The sequence below is a fragment of the Oncorhynchus clarkii genome, chromosome 20 (assembly GCF_045791955.1).
Source record: "Oncorhynchus clarkii lewisi isolate Uvic-CL-2024 chromosome 20, UVic_Ocla_1.0, whole genome shotgun sequence".
Taxonomy (NCBI): Eukaryota; Metazoa; Chordata; class Actinopteri; order Salmoniformes; family Salmonidae; genus Oncorhynchus; species Oncorhynchus clarkii.
Window position 1 is genome coordinate 14,387,710 of NC_092166.1, and position 10,467 is coordinate 14,398,176.

General features: G+C 42.3%; 1 protein-coding gene across 1 annotated transcript in view; it reads left to right on the plus strand.

The window, feature by feature from the left end:
• Positions 1 to 10,076, plus strand: part of LOC139376872 (rab effector MyRIP-like) — a 57,757-nt gene extending 47,681 nt beyond the window's left edge. Inside the window, exons 7-13 of the mRNA XM_071119842.1 lie at positions 191 to 515; positions 1,667 to 1,907; positions 2,849 to 3,016; positions 4,529 to 4,690; positions 8,814 to 8,909; positions 9,061 to 9,121; positions 9,774 to 10,076. Coding sequence (XP_070975943.1) covers positions 191 to 515; positions 1,667 to 1,907; positions 2,849 to 3,016; positions 4,529 to 4,690; positions 8,814 to 8,909; positions 9,061 to 9,121; positions 9,774 to 9,787 — 1,067 coding nt within the window. The 3' untranslated portion in view covers positions 9,788 to 10,076. The remainder of the gene's footprint in view (positions 1 to 190; positions 516 to 1,666; positions 1,908 to 2,848; positions 3,017 to 4,528; positions 4,691 to 8,813; positions 8,910 to 9,060; positions 9,122 to 9,773) is intronic.
• Positions 10,077 to 10,467: the final 391 nt, after the last annotated feature.

Genomic DNA, 10,467 nt, shown 5'->3' on the forward strand with positions numbered 1-10,467 from the left:
AGTAAGTTTCAGAGTTACCTGTTGGTGATTCACTCTAGCTAGAGACTGGTGGCTAAAGGCTTCCTCCTTTGTGTGTGTGTGTGTGTGTGTGTGTGTGTGTGTGTGTTTACATGTCTGTCTGTGGTGAATTCCACACAATTCTGTGTGTGTGGTATCTATCTACCCTGGTGTGTGTGAGGTGCGTCCTCAGTGCTGAAGAGCCCTGACGGGAACTGGATCGCTTTGCAGAGCACCCAGCTCTCTCGGCCCAGCCTGCTGAACAAGTGGAAGTCGCTGGTATTCAGTGTGCTGGAGTGGGAATTCGGTGTGATATCCGCCTGCAACGAAATGGGCTCTTACGACGCTGAGGGGGCCTGGGACGCTGCCCTGCTGGAGATACGCAGGAAGATGACCTCCAGCGCCAACAACAACCAGGGGTCAGAGGCTCCAGACGCCCAGGCCTCTGCTGGCCAGCAACCCAGCATCCCATTACCCTCGCTGGGCCACCACGCCAGCACGAACACCCTCAATTTTGAGTGAGGTAGGAGAAGGTCAGGTTGGGGGTCAAGGGTCGAAGCTCCAGAAGCTTCATCTCGCCTCCCTGAAGAGAGAAAGAGATCGGGAGGAAGAGAGGTTATGGCAAATGGAGGTGGAGATGGAGGGAGGAAGAGAGGTTATGACATATGGAGGTGGAGATGGAGGGAGGAAGAGAGATTATGGCATATGGAGGTGGAGATGGAGGGAGGAATAGAGGTTATGGCATATGGAGGTGGAGATGGAGGGAGGAAGAGAGGTTATGGCATATGGAGGTGGAGATGGAGGGAGGAAGAGAGGTTATGGCATATGGAGGTGGAGATGGAGGGAGGAAGAGAGGTTATGGCATATGGAGGTGGAGATGGAGGGAGGAAGAGAGGTTATGGCATATGGAGGTGGAGATGGAGGGAGGAAGAGAGGTTATGGCATATGGAGGTGGAGATGGAGGGAGGAAGAGAGGTTATGGCATATGGAGGTGGAGATGGAGGGAGGAAGAGTGGAAGAGAATAAAGAGGAGAAGAAGACAAAGGAGAGGGAGGGATTTGGAGGAGGAGAGTCAACACTTATCAATCTGGCTAGTCAGGTCAGAGGCATAGAGTTCTCATCCACTGAAGATGAGTTGGACAGAGTGTGTAGGGGGTGGAGGAATGGGAGGAAGAGAGGATGGAGGAGAGAGCTGAAGAGAGGGAGGGAGAAGGAGGAGAGGAGCTGACCATCAAGATGCATATGCTGGCTAGCCAATTCACACAGTTGTCATCAACAGAGGACGAGCTTGACCAAGTGGGTCTCAGCGATAGAGAGATGGAGGAAAAGAGAGAGAGAGGGAGAGAGAGAAGGAAGAGCTGACATCCAAACTGTGTAGACTGGCTAGACAAGTCGATGCCACACAGTTTTCATCCACAGAGGATGATCTGGATAGAGCGGGTTTTGATGGTGGAGAGATGGAGAAAGAGAGGGAGTAGAGAGAAGGAGGAGAAGAGAGGTAAGAGATAGTCGTGGAGGCTCTGTGGGAGATGAAGGTGGAGGAACTGATCTCCAAGTTGAGAGACCTGGCCAGTCTAGTTAGCTCGTCTAACGAGGAGGAGAGAGCAGAGAGGAGTGTAGGAGACATAATTAAGTTATCAGAGAGAGTGACAGAGTTGGTCGGAGACAGATGTGGAGAAATGGGGGGAAAGTGGCATGGACCAAGACGGGGAGAAATGGAGGGAGAGAGGAGGAGGGGACAGGTGGAGAAGGAGAAGCCCTGGCACCTGGGAGTGATGATGGTGGTGGAGGGGAGGATGATGAACGAGAAGAGGCGCGATAGAATCACCGAACTAGACGTGAGACTGTTTGACTTTGAGGATGAGAGTGAGAAAGAGGGAGAGCTGCAACACGAAGAGACAGACACAAAGGTAGAGAAAGAGGAAGAGAAAGAGGGAAACGACGGTACAGAGGATGATGGAGATGATGTTTGAAGGAGGGAAGGAAGGAAAGACGCTAGGGAAAGCAGAGATAAAGGTAGAAGGTGGGGTGGGAGGACAAGAGCGAGAAAGAACAGAAAGTGTGGAGACTGTGGAAGAAGGTGTTATGTGATAACATCACTTGCAGCCTAGTGAACACACTGGGTGGAATGGAGGTAGAGATGGATGGAGAAATGGTGATGGACCTAGAAAGAGAAGAGAGGAGAGGAAAATAATAACATACAATTTGGAGAAAAATAGTTAAAGGAAGAGGTAGATTAATATCTAATGAATAAGATGCTAATGCTAGAACAGCTATCAGGCAGGTTTGGCACTTTGCATAAGCCAAGAGTCAAACCTGGAGAAAGGGTTTCCCCTGTGTTCAGGAGGAGATACTGAATGTAAGAAACAAAGGACCTAGCTTTACCTCTAGAGATAGAGTATGTGGCTATGTATTTCTTCTGACATTTCTAACCTGAAAGCAACTAACAGCTGTAACACTATGTGCTTGCTACTCTAGACCCTTTTACTTTCCCTAACTTGTCTTTTCCTTTCTCTTCCCCTGTCCTTCCTTGTTCCATTGCTTCATGTTAGGATAGTCCTAATGACAAGGGCCTAGAAAACAAACTCCAGTTCCTTTCTGCTTTGCTACAGCAGGTGACATCACAAACTAACTGATATCTTGACCTTTACCAAGAGCAACTGGGATAGCGCTATGAATCCAATTAATCAACCAATCAATCAAACCATATTTATTTCTCTTTGTTCTTTGGCTTGGTGTGTGTGTGTGTGTGTGTGTGTGTGTGTGTGTGTGTGTGTGTGTGTGTGTGTGTGTGTGTGTGTGTGTGTGTGTGTGTGTGTGTGTGTGTGTGTGTGTGTGTGTGTGTGTGTAGAGGTACTCGGAGGTGTCACTGCACAGTATCACCACTGAGGTGCTGAAGGTGTTAAACGCAACAGAAGACCGACTCCAGGGGGTGGAGGGGGATGACTGCATCCCCTCACTGTCCCCCAACACTGACACAAAGAGGCTGGACAAACAACTCAGCAGACTGGAGGATACTGTCTGTCTGTCTGTCTGTCTGTCTGTCTGTCTGTCTGTCTGTCCCTTCTTTCAGCATACAATGCATTCAGAAAGTATTCAGACCCCCCAGCTTTATTCTAAAATTGATTAAATAGTTTTCACCCTCATCAATCTAGTACACACAATATCCCACAATGACAAACCAAAAACAAGTTGTTGTTTAAATTTTTTTTTTTTAAATACACAACTGAGAAAAAATAAATTCTGACCCTTTACTCAGTACTTTGTTGAAGCACCGTTGGCGGCGATTACAGCCTTGAATCTTCTTGGGTATGATGCTTCAAGCTTGGCACACCTGTATTTGGGGAGTTTCTCCCATTTCTCTCTGCAGATCCTCTCAAGCTCTGTCAGGTTGGATGGGGAGCGTCGCTGCACAACTATTTTCATGTCTCTCCAGAGATGTTCGATCGGGTTCATGTCGGGGCTCTAGTTGGGCCACTCAAAGACATTCAGAGACTTGTCCCAAAGCCACTCCTACATTGTCTTGGCTGTGTGCTTAGGGTCTTTGTCCTGTTGTAAGGGGAACCGTTGCCCCAGTCTGAGGTCCTGAGGAAGGTTCTCCCATCTCCACAGAGGAACTCTGGAGCTCTGTTAGAGTGATCATTGGGTTCTTTGTCACCTCCCTGACCAAGGCCCTTCTCCCCCGATTGCTCAGTTTGGCCAGGCGGCCAGCTCTAAGAAGAGTCTTGGTGATTCCAAACTTCTTCCAATTAAGAATGATGGAGGCTGGGGTCTCCTGAGTGGCGCAGCGGTCCAAGGCACTGCATCGCAGTACTAGAGGCGTCACTACAGAGCGGGGTTCGATCCCGTGCTGTATCACAACAGGATTGTGTCGAGGCACAGATCTTGGGAAGGGTACCACATTTTTTTTTGCAGCATTTAAAGGTGGTTAAAAAAAACACATAAATAAATGATGGAGGCCATTGTGTTCTTGGGAACCTTCAATGCTGTAACAAAAAAAAAATCGTACACTTTGCAGATCTGTGCCAACGGACAATTTCTTCAACATCATGGCTTGGTTTTTGCTCTGATATGCATTGTCAACTGTGGGACCTTAAATAGACAGGTGTGTGCCTTTCCAAATCGTGTTCAATCAATTGAATTTACCACAGGTGGACTCCAATCAAGTTGTAGAAACATCTCAACGACGATCAATGGAAACAGGATGCACCTGAGCTCAATTTCGAGTCTCATAGCAAAGGGTCTGAATTCTTATGTAAATAAGGTATTTCTGTTTTTTAAAACCTGTCTTCACTTTGTCATTATGGGGTATTGTGTGTAGATTGATGAGGGAAAAAAAATTAATCCATTTTAGAATAAGGCTGTAACGTAACAAAATGTGGAAAAAGTCAAGGGGTCTGAATACTTTCCGAAGGCACTGTATCTTACGTTCATTGTGGGTTTAAGAATGATGTGTGATGCTAACCTTTGTTCATGTTATACAACTGAAATGACCACAGTTTGTCTGTGCAAACTGAACTGTGCCCACTAGGTGTACGTGGTGGCGGGCACGGCTTACGGTTTGGAGGCGGAGCTTGGCGACCTGGAGGACTGTGCCCGGGCAATCGGCGGTGCCACCTCAGACCTGGAGCTGTCCTACCTGGAGGAGCAGGTGGCAACGGCTTCCGCCCAGGTGCAGCAGTCTGACCTCCAGGTTTGTGTTCAAGTCTGGATTTCCTCTGTGTCTCATACGGCGCATTCAGATAGTATTCACAACATTTTGTTGTGTTACAGCCGGAATTTAAAATGGATCAAATTGAGATTGGCCTGGCCTAAACAAAATACCCCATAATGTCAAATTGGAATGTATGGAATTGTACAAATGTATTAAAAATGAAAAGCTGAAATGTCTTGGGTCAGTAAGTATTCAACCCCTTTGTCATGACAAGCCTAAATACACTACATTACTAATTTCCACAATATTAATTACAATATTTAGTTGAGGTGTAGGGTTTAGTGAATGATTTGTCCCAGATATAATGGTTTTTACTAACTGCAGCTCTTTGTTAAATGTTGCAGTCATTTCAGTCGCTGTAGTAGCTGACGTGTATAGTGTTGAGTCATCCACATACATAGACACACTGGCTTTACTCAAAGCCAGTGGTGTGTCATTAGTAAAGATTGAGAACAGTAAAGGGCCTAAACAGCTGCCCTGGGGAATTCCTGATTCTACCTGGATTATGTTGGAGAGGCAGAGGGTGTTCTGTTAGACAGGCAACTCTTTATCCACAATTCCAGCAGCAGACTATGATCGATTATGTCAAAAGCCGCACTGAAGTTTAACAAACCAGCCCCCACAATCTTTGTATCATCAATTTCTCTGCCAATGTTAAAGGAATTAAATAGCTCTATGTTTTAATACCCAATTAAAATTAAACACTCTGTCAATTCATAAGGATTTGTAAGACCCTTATTCTATAGTAATGGACAGAGCCCAGTCTTAAAGTCAAACAGCAGAGTTTATTCACGAGAGTACTGAACACGATACAGGTTACCACAGGTTATAAACTGAAAATGACGTCATTAGTTTCAGCACCAACCCGTGCCATCTCCATTCCAGTACAAAGGCTGTATCTCAAGCCTTCCCACATCCGTCTCCCTACCAATTTAATATAATTTACGAGCCAAGGCCTTCTCGTGTAGATAAGCATTCTAGCCAGTCTGAAGATATCGTTCATTCATTCCTACCAAGGAACAGACAGTCATTGTTCTACCTCTTGACGACATTCACACACATTATATTCAGTACTGGGATCAAGAAAGAAAACTCATGCATATACAGCAACATATTAGTATCTGATTAGTACATATACAGTAACATAATAGTATTCGGATTAGTACATATACAGTAACATAATAGTATTCTGATTAGTCAGTCCTGATTGAAATGTATACATAATTAGTCATCATTGATAAAAATTCCCTTAACAGCCAATCATCAGTCATTTGTGTAAGTGCCGTGCTTGTGGAATGTCCTTCCCTATAAAGCGTGCTGAAAGTCGGTTGTCAATTTGTTTACTGTAAAATAGCATTGTATCTGGTCAAACACCATTCTTTTCAGAAGTTTACTAAAGGTTGGTAACAGGCTGATTGGTCGGGTATATGAGCCAGGAAAGGGGGATTTATTATTCTTGGGTGGCGGAATGACTTTTGCTTCCCTCCAGGCCTGAGGGCACACGCACTTTCTAAAAGGTTTAAATTGAGGAAATGGCAAATAGGAGTGGCAATATCATCTGCTATTATCCTCAGTCATTTTCCATCCAGGTTGTCAGACCTCGTGGCTTGTCATTGTTGATAGACAACAATAATTGTTTCACCTCTTTCACACTCACTTTATGGAATTCAAAAGGTCAATGCTTGTTTTTCATAATTTGGTCAGATATACTGGGATGTGTAGTGTCAGCGTTTGTTGCTGTCATGTCATGCCTAAATTTGCTAATCTTGCCAATAAAAAATCATTGAAATAGTTGGCAGTATCAGATGAATGAGGCATCTGATTCAATTAATGATTCAATGAATTCAATAAAGGATGGAGCTGAGTTTGCCTTTTTTCCAAAAGTAATTTAAGGTGCTCTAAAGCTTTTTACTATAATTTATTATATCATTTATTTGTGTTTCATAGTATAGTTTTTTCCCCTTTTTATTTAGTTTAGTCACATGATTTCTCAATTTGCAGTACGTTTGACAATCGGTTGTGCAGCGAGACTTATTTGCCATTCCTTTTTCCTCATCCCTCTCAACCATGCCATTTTTTTAAATTCCTCATCAATCCAGTGGGATTTAACCATTTTTACAGTCATTTTTTTAATGGGTGAATGCTTATTAGTAACTGGAATAAGCAATTTCATGAATATGTCAAGTGCAGCGTTGTGTTACTCCTCATTACACACCACAGACCAGCAAATATTATTTACATCCTCAACATAAGAATCACTAAAAATGTATTGTATGACCTCTTATACACTATATTAGGCCCTGCCTTTGGAACTTAGATATGGCTACTATATTGTGATCACTACATCCTATGGATTTGGATACTGCTTTAAAGCTATTATCTGCAGCATTAGTAAAGATTTGAGCAATACATGTTGATGATTTATTTCCTGTGCTGTTTGTAACTACCCTGGTAGGTTGACTGACAACCTGATCCAGGTTGCAGGCACTTGTTACAGTTTGAAGTTTTTTCCTGAGTGGGCAGCTTGATGAAAGCCAGTCAATATTTAAATCACCCAGAAAATATACTTCTCTGTTGATATCACACACATTATCAAGCATTTCACACATATTATCCAGTTCCTTATCAACAAGATGACAGTGAATGTTCCTAAATGGCCAAGGACAGTTTTGATGTAAATCTACTTGAAAATTGATGGCAAGACCTGAAAATGGTTGTCTAGCAACGATCAGATTTGAAAAAAGTGTTAAACAAATCAATATTTTATATTTGAGATGATTCAAACTCTTGATTAACACTTTTAATGGTTACTACAGTACAATATGTGCCATATGTGTTATTTCATAGTTTTGTTGTCTTCACTACAATTTTACAATGTTGAATATAGTAAAAATAAAGACAAACCCTTGAATGAGTAGGTGTGTCCAAACTTCTGACTGGTACTGTACATCATAACAACTGTAGCAGTGAATAAATAAATGTCCATTGGGGTGGAGGCAGAGTGACACTTACTATAGTAATTTTGTATTTTTTTATTAATAACTTCTTGCGATTGTTTTTTATTGAACATGTGCTCTTATTAATGACAGATTGTAAAAATGAGGTGAAATCGATATACTGTACATCTTTTTTTTCTTACCCACCATGACAATTAACATTATATTACTGCCAAAGTTTTGGGTTGGTTTCCCCCAAAAATGTATCTATATTGATAAATACATAAAGAGCAATTTAAGAATCCTCTGAAGGGCCAAACTACGTCATATGCCGAATTAGGAACCACTTTGGCCACCCTGCAAACTACATGTCACAGCCATGCATTTCTGGAATTGTCCGGTATTATATGTGTGTACAGTACATGATTTTGAAATACATTTTACATAAAGTTAAATATATTGAAATGTGTTTATTTTTTCGTATAAGAGTGCAAGACTTTTGACCTGAGCCCATTGTGGCATTTCAGACTCTTTTGCTTTGAAAGAATTGAGAAAGCGGGTGATTTTACCTGGAATTGTCACGCCCTGACCTTAGAGAGCTTTTTATGTCTCTATTTTGGTTTGGTCAGGGTGTGATTTGGGGTGGGCATTCTATGTTCTTTTTTCTATGTTTTATATTTCTTTGTTTTGACCAGGTATGGTTCTCAATCAGGGACAGCTGTCTATTGTTGTCTCTGATTGGGAACCATACTTAGGTAGCTTTTTCCCACCTATGTTTTGTGGGTAGTTGTTTTCTGTTTAGTGTTCTGCACCTGACAGGACTGTTTCGGTTTCAGTTTGCACTTTGTTATTTTGTTCTAGTGTTCAGTTTTAATAAAAGTCATGAACACTTACCACGCTGCGCTTTGGTCCGATTCTTCCTCATCAGACGACGACGACCGTTACAGGGTTTTGACTTTGGGTATGGTGAAATTAGAATTAGAAAATTGTATGTGTTTGAATGTTGGTGATTGCCACACAACGAAAAATATAAAATACAATGTTTGAAAAAGAATTAGAAAGGGGTCCTTATGATTGACATAAAAACGTACACATTCAATTGTGCTTCTTAAGTCCTTTTAAGTTTATCTGAGTCAGATAATATGAATATTTCTACTTTGTTGTAGGTGTCGGAAATCGCAGACAGGATCGCAGCTCTGAAGATCGCAGGTCTCAATGTGGTCCCACAGAACCGCTTCTTTATGCTCCAAGAACAGCCTAAGGTACTGGACCGGACCAAGCCACGTAGGACTAAGACCAGGAGGTTTTCCTGGTCAGCAGTTTGGGGTCAGGAAAAACTCCTGGTCCCCACTTGTACTCACATACCTTGTGATTTTCTAACAAACTAATTAAGTGTCACATGACTCTCTGCAGCCACAAACATTGGACTCTTCACGGCAAACGAGGAGGCGGCTACCTGCTCCACCCTTGAAGGGTTAGATATACATATGTCATGTATGCCATGTATAGGTAACTGCCAAAATAAAGGAAACACCAACATAAAGTGTCTTAGTATGTCGTTGGGCCACCACGAACCAGAACAGCTTCAGTGCACCTTGTCATAGATTCCACAAGTGTCTGGAACTCTATTGTTGGGATACGACCACCATTCTTCCATGAGAAATTCCATTATTTGGTGTTTTGTTGATGGTGGTGGAAAACGCTGTCACGGGCCGCTCCAGAATCTCACATAAGTGTTCAATTGGGTTGAGATCTGGTGACTGAGATGACCATGGGACATGGCTTACATGCTCATCAAACTATTCAGTGACCACTCGTGCCCTGTGGATGGGGGCATTGTCATCCTATGGGGGCATAGCCATGATAGCCAAATAATGGCCTGCCCAGCATTTTTATACATGACCCTAAGCATGATAGGATATTAATAGCTTAATTAACTCAGGAACCACAGCTGTGTGGAAGCAACTGCTTTCAATATACTTTGTATCCCTCATTCATTCAAGTTTTTCCATTATTTTGGCAAGATAGTCACACATTTACTAGAATCACATTAGTTATTGTATTCAATAGAGTGTGTGGTCCCATGTTGTTCTGTATTTTGACCCACATGCCTTATCTCTTCTCAGATAAAGAAACCTAACTGACCGGGCATGTTGACCACTGCCATGACCCCTTGACTCCCCCCCACACCAGTGCCTTGAGCCCCTTGTCCACGGTACCATCAGTGTCCAGTAAGAGGGTTGCTACCCTGCCACCAAGACACTAGAGTACAGACTAACAGTTTTATCACTACTTCTGGCACTGTGGATAAAGACAAGAGTTGTACAATTCTTAATAATGAGAGATAGTAGCTGCATACTTTATGTAAATTTGATGTAAAAACAAAGAAGAAATGGATTAAGTTAGGAAACAAAGCAGTTTTTATAGAATATTTTTCTTAAATATGCTGTTGAGTGAAATGTCAATCATCTCTTTGTTATTGGACCTTCCAACCAATCGGTGACCAGAGCCATGTTTATATAGCTGAATGAGAATGTTGTTATGACGATGGAGATGTAACTCTAACAGAGGTGTGGCTATTGTCTGAAAGGCAAGATATGATTCATACCACTGCTTGTTTTAACATGTTTTTAACAGTTAACCTATTTGATAAATATTTATAAAAGACACTGGTCTATCATTGGTGTGGGAACAATCATTACATAAAATAGACAGTTATTGAAGTACGTGCAAAATAACATTCCTAATTTCAATTAAACAATCAGCAGTGATTTGTCTTATACTGTATTAATTATCTGTTGAATATTGGTCATACAGAAT